At 42.5% G+C, this 18,612-nt stretch overlaps 1 protein-coding gene across 2 annotated transcripts in view; it reads right to left on the bottom strand.

Annotated features, from left to right (window-relative positions):
* The window catches only part of LOC137310136 (intermembrane lipid transfer protein VPS13B-like), an 875,231-nt gene that overhangs the window by 76,033 nt on the left and 780,586 nt on the right, over positions 1-18,612 (bottom strand). The window contains exons 41-43 of one of the 2 annotated variants that reach the window (XM_067978114.1): positions 16,045-16,226; positions 14,392-14,741; positions 12,055-12,216 (exon numbers count right to left, since the gene is read on the bottom strand). In XM_067978114.1, coding sequence (XP_067834215.1) covers positions 12,055-12,216; positions 14,392-14,741; positions 16,045-16,226 — 694 coding nt within the window. The remainder of the gene's footprint in view (positions 1-12,054; positions 12,217-14,391; positions 14,742-16,044; positions 16,227-18,612) is intronic. The other variant, XM_067978120.1, reaches the window with a different exon arrangement.

The raw sequence follows: 18,612 nt of genomic DNA, 5'->3' as shown, positions 1-18,612 counted from the left end.
CTTTAAATTAGTGCTTCACAAACAAATCTGGGAATAACTAGAACTATTCATGATGCTACAATTGCAAATGTAGCTTTGCAAAAAGTAAAGTTTAAAAAGAATTCATTGGAAGTTAGAGACTTCCTCACAGCATTCCTGCACTGAATTTCGCTGTTGATTTAGAAGTTACAATTTACGAATGTCCCTGGCATCCGCTTCTGTGTGGCTCACCAGGGTAGCGCCATGCTGTGTTTTCCATGTATTGCTCCGTGTAATATATGACCTTTCCATTCACATAAGCTTCACGTGTCGGAAGAAATACCGCAAGACAGAGAAAGTACTGCACCGTCCTAGGGAGCTACACAGAAGCAAGTGGAGGCCTATTTTTTTTTAAAAAGTCAAGAACAATGTAGAGACTAATTACTCTTTAAGAAACTGAAGCTGGCCAGTAAGGTCAATGCAGGCAACACGACAGTTAATTCTAATATTAGTTTGATAGAGGAACAAAATTAGAACGTAACATCAACAATGGTTCTGCTAACACTTTAAAGTCTACTTGGGGTTATTAGGGTGCTATGTTTAGTTCTCTGGACGATTGCATTTGAAGTTGAAGTTTCTTTGGCAACAAATAAAACAATGTCTTTATTGAGGCTCTGCTGGGTAAGGATTAAGGCACTTTAACCTTTTTGTACAGAATAGCAAAGACTAAATTCTCACTAAAAGCAGTTTTATTACATGTGGCACTGGTGTAGAAAGCGAACAACTACTTGGCTCAAAAAGCAACAGGTTACTGGTTCCTTCGGAAAGAAAGTATTAACACGGATCCAAAACTGGATGCTCAAAATGCTGGAGGAAGAGATCTAAAAAAATAGCTCGAACGCTGCTGCTGAGGTAGTTGTAAAATGTGTCTCTCCTCTTTGGAAGAAAGTCTGAGAAATCAATTTAATTAAACACAAACTAATTAGGTCACCAATCTGGAATGTCGACTGTCCCCAGTGAATCTGCACAACCCATTCAACATCGCTCCATTAGCGTAGAAGAAAAGGTTCTGTATGCTCAATGTAATGGGCATGGTAGGTTAAGCCCACTGCCAGAATTTCAGACAATTTATTACATCCTTAAACATTTTTACAGGAAAAATTCCAGCATGTGATACTCCAAAGCAGGAGTGTTTGAGATGTAACACTTCTATTTTTGAGTTCACAACATGTTTAAGAAAACAACTGGGTAACAAGGCCGTACATAACATCAGCAGTTGTCACTGCGCACTTTAGGATTTAGGAAATTTGCCAAGGTTACATATAGATGAGGCTGGCACTTTGTAGAGTGACCCGACAAAAGGCTAATAGTGTGATCCCTGTAAACAGCTAACATAGTGAAGTGACCATTTACAACAGGGTCATATAGAATGGGTAGTTTTTGTAAAGTAACACTCCATAATTATGTAATGCCTGCATAATGAGAAACATGAGACGCTAGCATTGAGGAACTTCATTTTCTTTCCCACTAAAAGTATGTGGTATCTGAGACCCCTGTCCTAACTCATTTTATTCCCCGGTGGAAGTCAAGTATGAACTAGAGCCTTTGGGGCAGTCACTGATTCCAAATGCAGAGATTATTTCACATTTATCTTCAGATCTGGTTTAAATGTTCTGAAACTTCAGTAACTTGGCAAGTTCAGAATTATCAAGAGGAATGAAATAATTTCATAGCTATGAAGTCATCGAACATTCCTCTAATCTAACACTCTGAGGGCTTGTCTACACTTGAGGCTTTAATTCCATCTTTCATCCGCTATGAGCTATTAAACACTTTATTTAGCATGGAAACAATTATCTCCAAATGCCATGTTTAACCATAACAAAATATTCAAAATAATCTTGTTGACTAACATTTTTGTGGCATTTCATTATAGCACATGGTACCTATTACTCCACTCTAGGTCCTCGTATTTTCATGCAGTTGATGGAATAATTTCTACATGCATATAAGCTGGCCACTCCAATTCCTGAAAATGAACGTTACATTTTCATCTCAATCTCGTACTCTGGTGACATCTGTAAATCTTCCTCAGCACAGCTTCCATTTCCTTATTAGAAATCTTACTTGTACTTTCTTCCTTCTTTCTTACTTATAGATGGAATCGGCTGTTTCTAGCTCAGCTCTCCAAACAATCTACCATTCATTGTATGAGTATGGCCCTGACTTGTGAAACGTTTCCACATACATTCTTCCTCTAAGGCACTCAAAGTGGAGTTTACTTTGGGAGAAAAATGGTCTCTTGAAAGGTCCTTTGTCGACTAAGTAATGAGAAAGGCTTCTGCAAAACTTTCAATATCTCTTGCCCCTCCACTTTTGGTCTCAATACAAAACTTGATTTTTTTTCAATTAATGCTTTCGAACATGCACACTTGCTGCATACGGAAATGAAGATGTGGGATTGCTTCTGGTAGTCTAAACTATTGCTGTGCTCATGCCATTGCACAATAAAGTTGATCGAATACAAGCCTGCGTTCAGGGATATCAGGAGCAGGCCGATAATGAAGGTGAGGCTAGGCTCTTTCTCAAGCGGGGTGAGGGCAAGTCCTCTGTGTTCCCCATCTTTCCCCAGCTCCCAGGTGGTTTCATACATCAACAACAACTGGTATTTATATCGCGCCGTCAACGGAGTAAAACGTCCCAAGCCGCTTCACAGGAGTGTTATCAAACAAAATTTGACACCAAACCACACAAATATTGGGTCAGGTGGATGTAGGTTTTAAGGAGTGTCTTAAAGGGGGAGAGAGAGGTAGAGGCGGAGAGGTTTAGGGAGGGAATTCCAGAGGTTAGGGTCTAGACAGCTGAAGGCAAGGCTAGCAATGCTGCAGCGAGGAAAATTGGCGATGCGTAAGAGGCCAGAATTGGAGGAACGCAGAGTTCTCGGAGGGTTCATGGTATCATAGTAGGTACAGCACAGGAGGAAGCCATTCAGCCATTCGTGCTTGTGCTCTTCGAAAGAGCTGTCCATTTAATCCAATTACCCTGCTCTTTCCCCATTGCCCTGTAAATTTGTTCCCTTCAAGTATTTATCCAATTCCCTTTTGAAAGTTACTATTGAATCTGCTTCCATCACCCTTTCAGGCAGCGCATTCCAGATCATAACAACTCGCTGCATAAAACAATGTTTCCTCATGTCGCCTCTGGCTCTTTTGTCGATCACCTTCAATCTGTGTCCTCTGGTTACCGACTCTTCTGCTACTGGAAACATCTGTCGGGCTGGAGGAGGTTACAGAGATAGGGAGGGGCAAGGCCATTGTAAGATATCCTATTCTTATATACATATGTATGTAGGATTAGGATTTGGTAGAATCTCATATGATTACGATTTTTGCTTTCTTTTCGCTTATAAATAGCTTGTAGACTTGTACTGTAGCTAGAAATAATAAATGGTCAAGTTGCTCATTCCCAGAATTCTTCAGGGTATGGATGCCATTTAGCAAGAAAAAGCTTTTGTCAAGAAGGAGAGGTCTTCTGTTAGTAAGAAGTGCTGAATAAGGGGTCAGTGGTCTCCCAGATAAGAGGGTAGCCTATATCACAAACAAATAAGACAATGGTCAACAGATCAGTTAGGAAACGGAAAAACTCCTCCTTTTAAGGGATGGCTGTGTGTGACTAGAGCCCTTAATCTTCAGTTTTCCTACACAAATTTGTAGAGAGAGGCAAGAACAAAAGGGTACAGTAGTATAATGGTTATGTTACTGGACTAATAATCCAGAGGCCTGGACTAATAATCTGGAGTCATGAGTTCAAATCCAGCCATGGTAGCTGGGGAATTTAAATTTAATTAATTAAATAAAATCTGGAATTAAAAAAAAAACTAGTACCAGTAATATCGACCACGAAACTACCGGATTGTCGTAAAAACCCATCTGGTTCACTGAGGAAACCTGCTGTCCTTACCCGGTCTGGCCTATATGTGACTCCAGATCCACAGCAATGTGGTTGATTCTTAATCGCCCTCAGTTGTACAATCTCGTTACAGAAAGTCACAATAAGAATAAAACCGGACGGACCACCCAGCACCAATCATGACAAAGGGAATCCAAGCCCAGTCGACCCTGCAAAGTTCGCCTCACTAACATCTGGTGACCAGTGCCAAAATTGGGAGAGCTGTCCCACAGACTAGTCAAGCAACAGCTTGACATAGCCATACTCACAGAATCATACCTTTCAGCAAATGTCCCAGACTCTTCCCCATCGCCATTCCTGGGTATGTCCTGTCCCACCGCCAGGACGGACCGACCAGAGGTGCCGGTACAGCGATTTACAGTCAGGAGGGAGTGGCCCTGGGAATTCTCAACATTGACTCTGGACCCCATGAAATCTCATGGCATCAGGTCAAACATGGGCAAGGAAACCTCCTGCTGATTACCACCTATCCCCCTCCCTCAGCTGATGAATCAGTCCTCCTCCATGTTGAGCATCACTAGGAGGAAGGGCACAGAATGTACACGGGATGGGGGACTTCAATGTCCATCACCAAGAGTGGCTCGGTAGCACCACTGATGGCCGAGCTGGCCGAGTCCTGAAGGACACAGTTGCCAGGCTGGGCCTGCGGCAGGTGGTGAGCAAACCAACATGAGGGAAAAACGAACTTGGCCTTGTCCTCACCAATCTACCTGTCGCAGATGCACCTGTCCATGACAGTATTGATAGGAGTGACCACCGCACAGTCCTTGTGGAGACGAAGTCCAGTCTTCACACTGAGGACACCGTCCAACATTTTGTGTGGCACAACCACCATGCTAAGTGAGATAGATTCAGAACAGATCTCTCAGCTCAAAACTGGGCATCCATAAGGCGTTGTGGGCCATCAGCAGCAGCAGAATTGTATTCCAGTACAATCTGTAATCTCATAGCCCGGCATATTCCTCACTCTACCATTACCAACAATCCAGGGGATCAACCCTGGTTCAATGAGGAGTGTAGAAGAGCATGCCAGGAGCAGCACCAGGCGTACCTAAAAAAGAGGCGCCAACCTGGTGAAGCTACAACTCAGGACTACATGCATGCTAAACAGCGAAAGCAACATGCTACAGACAGAGCTAAGCGATTCCACAACCAACGGATCAGATCAAAGCTCTGCAGTCCTGCCACATCCAGTTATGAACAGTGGTGGACAATTAAACAACGAACGGGAGGAGGAGGCTCCGTGAACATCCCCATCCTCAATGATGGCGGAGTCCAGCACGTGAGTGCAAAAGACAAGGCTGAAGCGTTTGCAACCATCTTCAGCCAGAAGATGATCCATCTCGGCCTCCTCCCGATATCCCCACCATCACAGAAGCCAATCTTCAGCCAATTCAATTCACTCCATGTGATATCAAGAAACGGCTGAGTGCACTGGATACAGCAAAGGCTGTGGGCCCCGACAACATCCCGGCTGTAGTGCTGAAGACTTGTGCTCCAGAACTAGCTGCGCCTCTAGCCAAGCTGTTCCAGTACAGCTACAACACTGGCATCGACCCAACAATGTGGAAAATTGCCCAGGTATGTCCTGTCCACAAAAAGCAGGACAAATCCAATCTGGCCAATTACCGCCCCATCGGTCTACTCTCAATAATCAGCAAAGTGATGGAAGGTGTCCTCGACAGTGCTATCAAGCGGCACTTACTCACCAATAACCTGCTCACCGATGCTCAGTTTGGCTTCTGCCAGCTTTGGTCCAAACATGGACAAAAGAGCTGAATTCCAGAGGTGAGGTGAGAGTGACTGCCCTTGACATCAAGGCAGCATTTGACCGATTGTGGCACCAAGGAGCCCTAGTTAAATTGAAGTCAATGGGAATCAGGGGAAAAACTCTCCAGTTGCTGGATTTATACCTAGCACAAAGGAAGATGGTAGTGATTGTTGGAGGCCAATTATCTCAGCCCCAGGACATCACTGCAGGAGTTCCTCAGGGCAGTGTCCTAGGTCCAACCATCTTCAGTTGCTTCATCAATGACCATCATAAGGTCAGAAATGGGGATGTTCACTGATGATTGCACAGTGTTCAGTTCCATTCGCAACCCCTCAGATAATGAAGCAGTCCGAGCCCGCATGCAGCAAGACCTGGACAACATCCAGGCTTGGGCTGATAAGTGGCAAGTAACAGTCACGCCAGACAATGCCAGGCAATGACCATCTCCAACAAGAGAGAGTCTAACCATCTCCCCTTGACATTCAATGGCATTACCATCGCCGAATCCCCCACCATCAACATCCTGGGAGTCACCACTGACCAGAAACTTAACTGGACCAGCCATATAAATACTGTGGCTACAAGAGCAGATCATAGGCTCACTGTATTCTGCAGTGACTCACCTCCCGAGTCCCCAAAGCCTTTCCACCATCTACAAGGCACAAGTCAGGAGTGTGATGGAATGCTCTCCACGTGCCTGGATACGTGCAGCTCCAACAACACTCATGAAGCTCAACACCATCCAGAAAAAAGCAGGTCGCTTGATTGGTATTCCATCCACCACCGTAAACTTTCACTCCCTTCACCACCGACGCACCGTGTCTGCAGTGTGTACCATCTACAGGATGCACTGCAGCAACTCGCCATGGCTTCTTCGACAGCACCTCCCAAACCCGCGACCTCTATCACCTAGAAGGACAAGGGCAGCAGGCACGTGGCAAAATCACCACCTACACGTTCCCCCCCCAAGTCACACACCATCCCGACTTGGAAATATATCGCCATTCCTTCATCGTCGCTGGGTCAAAATCCTGGAACTCCCTTCCTAACAGCACTGTGGGAGAACCTTCACCACATGGACTGCAGCGGTTCAAGGCGGCGGCTCACCACCACCTTCTCAAGGGGCAATTAGGGATGGGCAATAAATGCCGGCCTCGCCAGCGACGCCCACATCCCGTGAACAAATAAAAAATAAAGAATCGACGAAGGTTACATTCTCTATCCAGAGTGAAAGTGGGTAATATTGTTTATTTCTCTGTATGACTATTGCTTAAGACATTGAATGTGTCAGGACTCAGTCCAATTGAATAAAGATTATTTGCAAACAAACTGGTGTCGAGTCCAAGAACCTTACACCATGGAGGGATTTGAAAACAAGGATGAGAACTTTAAAATTGAGGCGTTGCCCGACCGGGAGCCAATTTTGGTCAGCGAGCACAGAGGTGATGGTTAAACATGACTGGGTGCGGGTTAGATATGAGCAGCAAAATTTTGGATATGCTCAAGTTTACGGAGGGTGCAAGATGGGAGGCTAACCAGGAGAGCATTGGAATAGTTTCCTAGAAGCTGGTTACAAAGGTAGTGCTGGTAGTGGCCAAATGCATTAGCCTGCCTGCCCTTAAAGGTGTTGAACTGAACTCACACATGTTCATGTTTTTGTGTGCACATGTTTGCTTTGGAGTGAGGAAAAATATTTCAAGTGGAGAATATGGAGACACAAATAAAGTTTAGACAGCAGGTGCATGTGTCAGCTTGGCTCAGTTGGTGGCAATGTTGCCTTTGAGTCAGAAGGTCGTGGGTTCAAGCTCCACTCCAATACTTCAGCACATAATCTGGGATGACACCTCAGTGCACTACTAAGGGAGTGCTGAATTGTTGGAGGTGCCGTCTTTTGGCTAGAACATTAAACCGAAGCTCCATCAGTCATTTTGTGTGACGTAACTATCACCAAAACTGATTAGCTGGTCATTCAGTTTATTTATTGTTCGTGGCATCTTACTGTGTGCATATTGGCTGCCATTAATGCATACATAATACCAACTACATTTAAAAAGCAATTCATTGGATGTGAAGCATCCTGAAATATCTTAAGGATGAAATAAGGCACTATAAACTACATCTGGTAATACAAAATTGTTTTAGCTTGAAAAAAAATTAGAATTTTCCAGTAATTCGAAATGAGCAATTTTGATTCAACGTGACAGGAAAACACTACAGGAAGAATAGAAAAAAAAAACCCTTCGGAAGATTAAAGCAACTAGTGAAATGCAGAAACTGTTAGGCAGATTGAAGAGAAGCAATGTAAACTAAATGGAACAATTTTAAAGGGGGTGCAGGAACAGAGAGACGTGGGGGTGTACGTGCACAAGTCTTTGAAGGTGGCAGGAGAAGTTGGGAAGGCTGTTAAAAAAAGCATATGGGATCTTTGGCTTCATTAACAGAGGCATTGAGTACAAAAGCAAGTAACTTATGCTAAACCTTTAGTCCCCAGCTGACGTATTATGTCCAGTTCTGGGCACCACACTTTAGAAAGGACGTCAAGGCCTTGGAGTGGGTGCAGAGGAAATTTACTGGAATGGTACCAGGGATGAGGGACTTCAGTTACGTGGAGAGCCTAGAGAAGCTGGAGTTGTTCTCCGTTTTGCAGAGGAGTTTGAGGGGAGATTTAATAGAGGTGTTCAAAATCATGAAGGGTTTTGATCGAGTAAGGAGAAACTGTTTCCAGTGACAGAAGGATCGGTAACCAGAGGACACAGATTTAAGATAATTGGCAAAAGAACCAGAAGGGAGATGAGGAGAAATTGTTTTACACAGCAAGTTGTTGTTATTAACAACAGAATAGTTGTTATGATCTGGAATGCACTGCCTAAAAGCATGGTGGAAGCAGATTCAATAATAACTTCCAAAAGGGAATTGGATAAATACTTGAAAGGGAAAAATTTGCAGGGCTATGGGGTAAGAGCAGGGGAGTGGGACTAATGGATAGCTCTTTCAAAGAGCCAGCACACGCACGATGGGCCAAATGGATTCTGTTCACACCATCTCCCGTGAGGAATGAATCATAGAATCTTACAGCACAGAAGGAGGCCACTCAGCCCATCATGCCTGTGCCGGCTCTTTGAAAGAGCTATGCAAGTAGTCCCACTCCCCTGCTCTTTCCCCATAGCCCTGCAATTTTCTCCCCTTCAAGTATTTATCCAATTCCCTTTTGAAAGTTACGATTGAATCTGCTTCCACCACCCTTTCAGGCCGTGCATTACAGATCATAATAACTCGCTCATCTCACCTCTGGTTCTTTTGCCTGTTACCGTAAATCTGTATCTTCTGGTTACCGGCTCTTTAGTCAGTGGAATCATGTGGATTGCCTGCAGAACATCCAACGTAAATGCCATGCCATCACATCATGTGTGACAATAAATTTTCACACCAAACATTTCCATAGTGCTGTTCCGTAGCACAAATCACAACAGCATCAACTGGCTGGATTTTATTGGCATCGCATTTGCTGGTAGGAACAATAGCTTGGTTACATTTAGACGCAGACATTTCACACAAGCCCCAGCGGTTGTCAGCTATCATGGCAACTTTGTTGCCTTGCGATGCCATGCTTCGGATAAAGTGACGCGACTACTCCTCAAAATAGGCACCAGCCATCCATGCCATTTTGTTGTTTCAGTCGGTTTCAGGCAACGTAATACGGCCTTGAAACCACATCCAGGGATTTTGGACTCCTCAATTACGAGCAAGTTGTATCCCCCACTCCGAATCATGCTGGTGCGGTCCACGATAGTAGGAACATAGTAACAGGAGCAGGCCATTCAGCCCCTCGAACGTGTTCCGCCAATTAAACGAGATTGTGGCTGATTGCATAGTAGTTTGCAATTTGCTACCCGACAGTTTTCCACTTGAACGTTTTTCATCAAAGAAAGGTAACACTCTGATTGGGTGCGGTTTTTTTTTGAAAAAAGGCCACTTTTATCAACAGTGAAGATGACCTCTGGCTTGTAACGAGATAAAATTTCAGCTGTCAACGCTTTCTGTGGAAGCATTGCTTGCGTGGTCGCGGTTTTAGAGGCGGCTGATTCGTGACGCAGGAGGAGGTAGGTTCCAAATTCTTCGGTGAAATCATTCACCTTTTGCAGCAAGGTGAGGTGAGACAGCCCAGAAAGTTCCTCTGACCGCCTTAAACTAGTTCGACAAGCTGAGTTTGAAGTCAAGACATGCTGAGGTGCACATCCTCCCTTTGGCTGGAAACATTCTCTCCTTGTTTCTCAGGTAGGTAGAGAGAGTGGTGATGAATTTCTGTGCCATCATTTTTCTTCATCTTTCCAGAGTGCTCATCCCATATTTCATGATTTTTTCATTTTTCGGAATATTAGGCGTTTTGCACTTCTGGCTAGCCATACTCTCAAATTGCTTCTGAAATTGCTCACAAACTCCTCCCAAAAACTGCGCTCAAGTTGCTCTCTATCTCCACGCAGACGGGAGGAGAGCTGCACTTGACATTGGTCTTAGGGTTGAATTTTGAATTAAGCGGCAGATTTCACTGCTCACAACCCATTTGAGGTGGAATTCAAATCTGGATTAACCAGTAATTCAAATTAAGAGGACTGAAGTAAGCAATTAAGTTTTCAATGCATTTTCAACAGGAAGTGTTTTTTTTGCACAATTTCAATTTGAACGAACAGGTAATTTGAATGAAGCAACTTCAAAGTAAGAGGAGTAGATCGTATGTTAAATGTAAGTTGTTTCTTTTCTTCTGCATTTTTCTGTGATTAATATATAACTTAAGAACTATTGCGCAGGAACACATTTGTAAGTATCATAGTTGTTGGTGTGCAGATTTCACTAAACTCAGCTCACTGCAGCAGTTGATTTTTCAAATGAAAGAAAGACTTGCCTTTATATAGCGCTTTTCATGGCCTCAGGACGCCCCAAAGCACTTTACAGCCAATGAAGTGCAGTCACTGTTGTAATGTAGCAAACACAGCAGCCAATTTGCACACAGCAAGATCCCACAAACAGCAATGTAATAATGTCCAGGTCATGTGTTTTAGTGATGTTGGTTGAGGGATTAATGGTGGCCAGGAGCCCAAGGAGAATGCCCCTGCTCTTCTTCGAAATAGTGCCATGGGGTCTTTTATGTCCACCTGAGAGGGCAGATGGGGCCTCGGTTTAACATCTCATGGCACCTCCAACAGTGCAGCGCTCCCTCAGTAATGCACTAGGGTGTCAACTTAGATTTTGTACTCAGGTTGCTGGGGTGGGACTTGAACCCACAACCTTCTGACTCAGAGGCAAGAGTGCTTCCCACTGAGCCACAGCTGACACTAAATGCTCCGTATTGATTCTGTTTGTATGGGAGGGCGGTGATGCATAAAGAAGGCCCTGCAAAAGAAAAGTGTTAAAACCTTGACGGTTATTGCGTCGGTTTGTTTTGAAAGAGCAAAGCGTTGATGGCTTTGTAGAGGAAGTGCAGTAAGAGTAGTGCTAGTGGCCTGGAGAAGATAGAAATGGTCTTGGAGGGGAAAGTGCCATCTGACTGGGATCGGAAGGTGAGCGGTGGAAGAGTGTGGGGAGCAGCAAGAAGGGTAAGCGGGAGAGAACTGATGTACAGATGAGACTTTATGGCAGGGAACGGATCAAATGTACTAACGTCTGGTCTGAATCCAATCATCTGTTTTTCTAGTTCCTTTTGAAAAGTTAGTTTGAGAGCTGAGTTCGGAAAATCCTTACAGCATCACATCAGCCTCAATTAGGACAGCGACCAGTTTGAGCGTACTCCACATCGCTGCGACTGTCAAGAACGGACCATTTAAAAATGAAATGAAATGCAAATACCTTTGTGGAACAAACTACACATCACTGGATCGCGCTTGTTAATATTCTCTTAACCTTTCAGAACTGAAGGCTCTGCGTTACGAGAAATAAATGTTTCACTTTGCAGTTTGGTCTCAACAAGAATGACAGAATTAAATAGAAAGGCGTAAGGAAGCACAGAATGTTCATCACTTTTATCCTGTAATCATGAGAATCGTCAATCCTGCATTTTGACCACGGAATGTAGAAATGTTACTGGTGTCCTTGAAGGCTTGTTCCTTCTCTTGCCTTGTTGGGGTATGTTTAAAATAAGAAGCGCCTCATGTAAGCATTCAGTATATAAACTACTTTGGAGGCCGTTACATTGGCACACAGTTGTCATTGGTGACATTTTCCGAACTCCAATAATAAAAAGCTTGCTTTTAAAAATGCAACTATAATTAATATCTCCTTCAAGGCACCTGCTGTTATTATTACTGTTTAGTCCCCTGAAAGAGCTGCCAAACAATAATTCAGCGAGCTACGTTTTGTAATACCTGTGGGGACTTGTGAGAGCGCCAGCTGTACTGATGACTGTGCTGACTGGCCAATAGAACATTTTCGTCAGTATCCACCTGGCCAAACCGCAAAGTCTCCTGAGTGTCGTTACAGATCACAAAGTGGCTGAAGACCAATTCCTCTGCCTCTGGATGTTGGTTCTGGAACAGAAAACATCAGTGTGCATTAGATCAGCCCTAAAGATGTTTAGCAGCCATCCGCCTAGTGGTAAATACCACAGCTTGAAAACCAGAGGATGTGAAAGCACTGGTTAATATTTCAGATGACTGACAAAAGCTGGTTACTGTCAACGCCAACATTTCAAATTCTCCATAGCACTTAATAAAACAGTTGTTTAAAAAAAAAAGGATCCTTCTGAAGAATTTGTGTCTCATCTATATACTGATTTAGAACTTACAGTTGGCAATGGCTTCCACGCTTAATTTTAGATGACTACAAAATATTTAGACATAATACTAGCATTGAGACTGAGCGTTCTACTTTTAAAAACTGCGAGATCTAAGACTTTCAAGGTCGAGCAGCGAGTGGATTCATTTGACCAAAGCGATTTGCCGTCACTGAAATATTGTCTATGAACTGTGAGAAACGTCACCAACACTAAAACAAGCAAGGCTTGGCTTGGTGAAAAAAAAACTTAAAAATATATATATTACAAAAGAAACTAGTAAAAAAAAAATCATAGTAGCAAGTATGCTAATGGTAACTGTCATTTGGTCACATGGAATAAATTGGACAGAACCACAGTGCTGCACAGAAGGATTAAACAGAACTTTTTTCCCCCGGGACATGGTTCTGGAATTCAGTCCCTGGCTGCTGGATATTCAACTCTACCTGCTACACTGGGGAAGAGTCTTGTAACCTAGCCTACGAGGATAATTTGATCTAGTGCACATACTCACAGGAGCACGGCCACTCACTGACACAGTCCAGGGCTGCCCACCTGTCCTCCATCCTCAAGAGGAAAAAAGATTATATTTTAAAAGCAAAAAGAACAAACTTAAAAAAAAATTCTGAGATACAGTTGCCATGGTAGGTCCTCATCTACCCCATTAAATAAGAGCTGCCCATCAGCAGTGGGCACAGTAAGAACCCAATTCATATAAATCTGTAAGCAATATTACAGTAGATCAGGACACACGCGTATATATATGTACACACACACACACACACACACACACACAGTGATTTCTAGGAAGTAATCTAATCCAGGGTGTTCAGGTTATAAATCACAAGAGCTCTTGCAGTTGCTAACTGACATGAACTCAAAGATTAGATTACTGCCCTGCTATCATTCCTGGATAGCCATTAGTTTTTGCATCACGTGAAATGCCGAGATATTTCTGCACAATGCTGGGAGCATCTGAAAGGCAATTTCCTGAACTGAAGATTAAATCTGGTGAATGTCTGAAATTCAGATAGAAGGTGTTACGCACAAAATGAATTTGGAAAGTCACGACTTATCTGAAGAATCCCATCCGAACCCAATGCGCATCTATGTTTATCTATGTTTGGGAGCGATTGAATTCAAGAGACCTTACAGTAGCGGTTTCTTCATTTTATATCTGAAAGAGTGACTATTATCAGTGAGAAGAGTGCATCTTATGTCTATGATTCATAATTCATTTGAATATTTTATTACAGACAGAAAAATGCTAAACTTTGCAAGAAAATTATGTCATAAAGAAAGACTTGCATTTTATATAGTGCCTTTCACGACTACAGGGTCCCAAAGTGCTTTACAATCAATGAAGTACTTTTGAAGTGTAGTCACTGTTGGAATGTAGGAAATAAAACAGCCAATTTGCAAGGTCCCATGAAAAGCAACGTGATAATGACCAGATTATATGTTTTAATGATGTTGGTTGAGGGATAAATATTGGAGAACTCCTCTGTTCTTCTTTGAAATAGTGCCATGGGATCTTTTATGTCCACCTGAAAGGGCAGGCGGGGCCTCGGTTTAACATCTCATCCGAAAGACGGCACCTCCAACAGTGCAGCACTCCCTCAGCACTGGCACTGAAGTGTCAGTGTAGATTTTGTGCTCAGAACCCACAGCCTTCTGACTCAGAGGTGAGAGTACTACCCACTGAGCCACAGCTTACACTGGCACAATGTCAGGTATCACAAGTATAAATGAAACACACAGTAATCAATTCAAGGCAGTGCTGCAATACAACTGTATTGGATGCCTGCATCATATCAATGTATTCCAAGTAGTCCTCAGCTGAGGCATATAACGTAAACAAGACATTTTAAACTAAATCAACGCACCAACACTTGACACAGAATAAACAGTTTCACCTGTTTTAACATACCTGCTTCCAAGCATGAACTGCTGTGTCCAGTGAATGAACTGCATGCTGCCCAACATTGATAAACACGGGATCAACAAACACATTTCCGTCTATCAGCTGCTCCACCGAGTTGTTGCTAACGGCCACTTGCCCGTGAAGAATGAAGGGCTTTAGAATGCTTAACATGGTTAGATTGCGGTATTCCAGAAGTTTACAGTCGGCGATCGTGGAGAACTGAAGCTCCCGGCAGACAGGGCCATCGGACCATTGGCGCAAGTAGACATTTGGATTTTTCAGAGAAATAACCATGTATTCTTGTTCCGTAGGCAACTTTCTATCAGGGATGAATGTCTGGAGACGGCTGGGGTGTGCTGTGGTATAAAATAAATATTATTTTAAGCAACAATGTCCTTGATGTATTTTTTTTAAATTTGAATGGGTCACATCATAAAAAAAAATTAAAACCGTTCACTGATTTATAATCGACATTTAGCCAGTTAAATACTTTTAACTGTAACTCTGAGATAAAATAAAACCATCTTATTTTTGTGCATTTAATGTTCATGATTGTAAAACTATCTTCAGAAATGGAATAGGGAGGGATTAATTTGGTGATGTCACCAGCAGTATTATTTATCACACTCTGCAAAGATAAAAACATAATGGATTTAAAATTTAAAATGGATTTAGGGGAGTGGGACTAATTGGATAGCTCTTTCAGAGAGCTGGCACAGGCACGATGGGCCGAATGGCTTCCTTGTGTGCTGTATCATTCTATGAAAATCAGATTTGTAGGGACTTTAGCTACTAAAATCAGAAGACACTGAAAAGCCTAACTACTACAAACCGAGACATTGAAACTGCACTCAGATTAAACAGGTTAATTCCCCAATAAAATAGCAGAGATGAATTACAGACACACCTGTTAAGCATTTACAGTATAATTCCAGAGCCCAAGCCAACAGATCAATGCCCATACTTAAAATTCACACTCTCATTTCCCATTCAAAACAAATGTGAATGTTAAATGGTGTATTATAAATTACATAGAATCTACAGCATAGAAACAGATCATTCAGCCCAAATGCTCCACATGAGCCTCCTCCCTCCCTACTTCATCAAACCCTATCAGCATATCCTTCTATTCCTTTCTCCCTCATGTACTTATCTAGCTTCCCCTTAAATGCATAAATGCTATAGCATTGAACTCTTTGACTTGAATTGTTATGAAGTTGTGCATCCCTTGCATTAGTTTGGTTATCCAATACACAATACATTGAGTTACATTGAGTCAACAGCACGGAAACAGGCCATTCGGCCCAACTGGTCTATGCCGGCGTTTACGATCCACACAAGCCTTCTCCCTCCCTACTTCATCCACCCCTATCAGCATACTGAACAGGAGTTCTTATTTACAGTAGCAATTAACTAGCAAAGCATCAATAAACCACGTGTTAGGAAAATCTCTCTCGTATGATATTTTATAGACAGAAATTCACTTTTTTGATTAATATAATATGAAAAAGAGCAAAAATATAATTTGAAGAAAGCGCACTTTTCTCTTCTTCCAACTTTTAGAAGAAACCTTTAAATAAAATTACAAAGCTTTAGCTGAGAACTGGAGAGAAAAGTTCGAAGTGCTACATAAACACTTGAGTTTTTTCAGTAACATACCTGTGCCCAGCTGATCCAGGTGATGGCAAAGGTGAAGTTCAATTTGGGAAAACCTTAACGAGACACCAAGAGAAGGCACAAACCATGGTGCAAAACAAGAATCTACCCTGGTACAGGCTGCCAATGCCATTGGAGATACAAGCTGATCACAGACACTTTGTGAACCAGACTCGCCATCACTGCTGATGAGAATACATGACAAAAACAATCACATCAGTATCACATTTCTGCCAACATATTACTGGAATAAAAATATAGAAAACTATAAAGAAAAGCCCTACAGAAATTTTGCTTTATTAAAGATATGTCTCTACAACCAAAGTTAAGCCAAAGGATTTTCACAGCAGCAGGGCAAACAACTGTATGAAAATTGACCATTTTTAAAGGCTGTAAGTATTTGCAAAGAAAATGAAAAAATATTCTATATTTGCTAAAAGGACTCAATCAAGCAACAGCGGTATCTTCAAAAGCAAATACTGTGGATGCTGGAAATCTGAAATAAAAACAGAGAATGCTGGAAATACTCAGCAAGTCAGGCAGCATCTGTGGAGAAAGAAACAGAGTTAACATTTCAGGCCAATGACCTTTCGTCAGAACAGAGATATCTTGTAAGATGATAGTAAGAAACAATTGACAGTAAAAAAAATAGAACTAGAGGGCAAAGGATGAAGGGCCAGTCAGGAGGACATCAGGGTAACAAAGTCTGGAGGAGACAAAACCAGGAATGAGGGTTTCAGCAGCAGAAACGCTGAGGCACGATTGGAGACAGGCAATGTTACAGAGGTGGAAGGATGCAGTCTTTGTGCTGTAGAGGATATGGGGTCAGAAGCTCAGCTCGGGGTCAAATAATATGCTGAGACTGCAGATAGAAGGAATGCTGGGAACAGGCATTTTGCCCCTGCAATGATGTTATGAATGATTAGTGCTGTTCACAGTTTCTATTCATGAAACCATCGAGGGGATAATTTAATGCAGAAAATTTGATACCAGGTTGCCTCTGACTAACTGTACTAAAGCATAAAACAGAGAAAAACAAGTCGGAAAGGTACAAGAAAAATCTCAGATATTTTCCCTTAAGTGGATAGAACAGTGGCAGATGAAATTGGATATGGACAAGTATATTGTGCACAGGAAGGAACGCGAGCAACATAACTATATCAAAACCACTCATTGGTTACTTAAGGATGAAATTAAGAGATCTGGGGTATTATAGATTCAATATTGGGATGTCCAATCACTGAAGAGCAGCTATCAGCAAACAACTGGAATGCTGAACTGTAACACCCAAAACAATAGCGTACAAGTCAGAGGAAGTCATGGTTAAACACGACAACGCTCTAGTCGCACAGCAACTTGATTGTTGTGTCCAGTTCTGACCATAGAGCCATTAACGTTCTCAGGACAATGTCGAGATGAACCACTAAACTCGTTTGAGTTAGAAGGACAGACTGGAAAAAGCTGGCTTTTCAGCCATGGAAATAGACAAGGTTTTATGTGTAACATAGTAATCTGTTTAGAAAAGGTAAACCTGGAACACTACTTCTAATTAAACCCTGACAGCAGAACAAAGAGCACAGGCACAAATGAGTGAAAGGCAAATTGAAGGCGGATGTCAAGAAGTTCTTCACAAAGTGACCAATATGGAGAATGAACTTCTGGAATCATTTAAGAATTTGCTGGAGGTTACGATGGTGGAGTCTGGTGGTTTGTTCCAGATAGATGAATCAAGATGGGCTGGACAGCATTTCTCATTTCTATCTATCTTATGATCTTTATGGCCGTTAGGATCAAGTGGTAATTCGCATGAATGTATTTCTGTTTCAAAGCACTGAATTTAAGATTTTTTTTTAGTATTTGTGGATGACTTAATGGACCGTATTTCAGGGCAAATTCCGGCGACCGCACATGAGCAGCGCAGTCAGATACGAAAATCCGGAAGTTGCTCCACCAGATGCCCTGCTTCTCCATAAACTTCGCGGGAAGTAGATTGCGCCGGCTGACTCACCATTCAAATGAATGGAACGGGGTGAAGTTCCTGCACTGCCCCGATGGATACAAAGTAATCTCGCCAAAAAAAAAAGTACATCAAGTTATTTAAGTCTAAGCAAACTTTTAATGGCATGGTAAGTCTTAAAGATGGACAAAGAATCTTCCTGGCACTGAAAATTAACTTTAGCATGTGTGGAGTCTCATTCCTTCAGATTGTAATTGTTGTTGGGCATTCAAAAAATGTTTTTATTTTTCCTTCCGTCTCTTAATCCAATATTTCTTACCCTCTTTTTATTTCAAATTTCTGTGCCTGGTTTGACATTGAATTCACTATTCCAACTTACACTTCCTGGTTCTGACTCTGCGCTGCTTAACATGCTTCGATTTGATTGGTTAAGGGGATAGATAGTTGCCTGCCGCGTTCACACGGCTCCCTGCTGCCCTGTGGAGGGCGCCAGTTTGGTTTCAGGGACACGAGAGGAACTTGCCGTGAACAAGAAAAGTTTATGGGTGAGTGCAAGTCCAATGAGCGGCGGGTGCCGTTCGCTCGCCACTCAGAGGAAAATCCGGGCTGATGTA

The sequence above is a fragment of the Heptranchias perlo genome, chromosome 3 (genome assembly GCF_035084215.1).
Source record: "Heptranchias perlo isolate sHepPer1 chromosome 3, sHepPer1.hap1, whole genome shotgun sequence".
In the NCBI taxonomy this organism is placed as follows: Eukaryota; Metazoa; Chordata; class Chondrichthyes; order Hexanchiformes; family Hexanchidae; genus Heptranchias; species Heptranchias perlo.
Note: the sequence above shows the minus strand (reverse complement) of the source record. Positions and strands in the feature narration are given on the sequence as shown.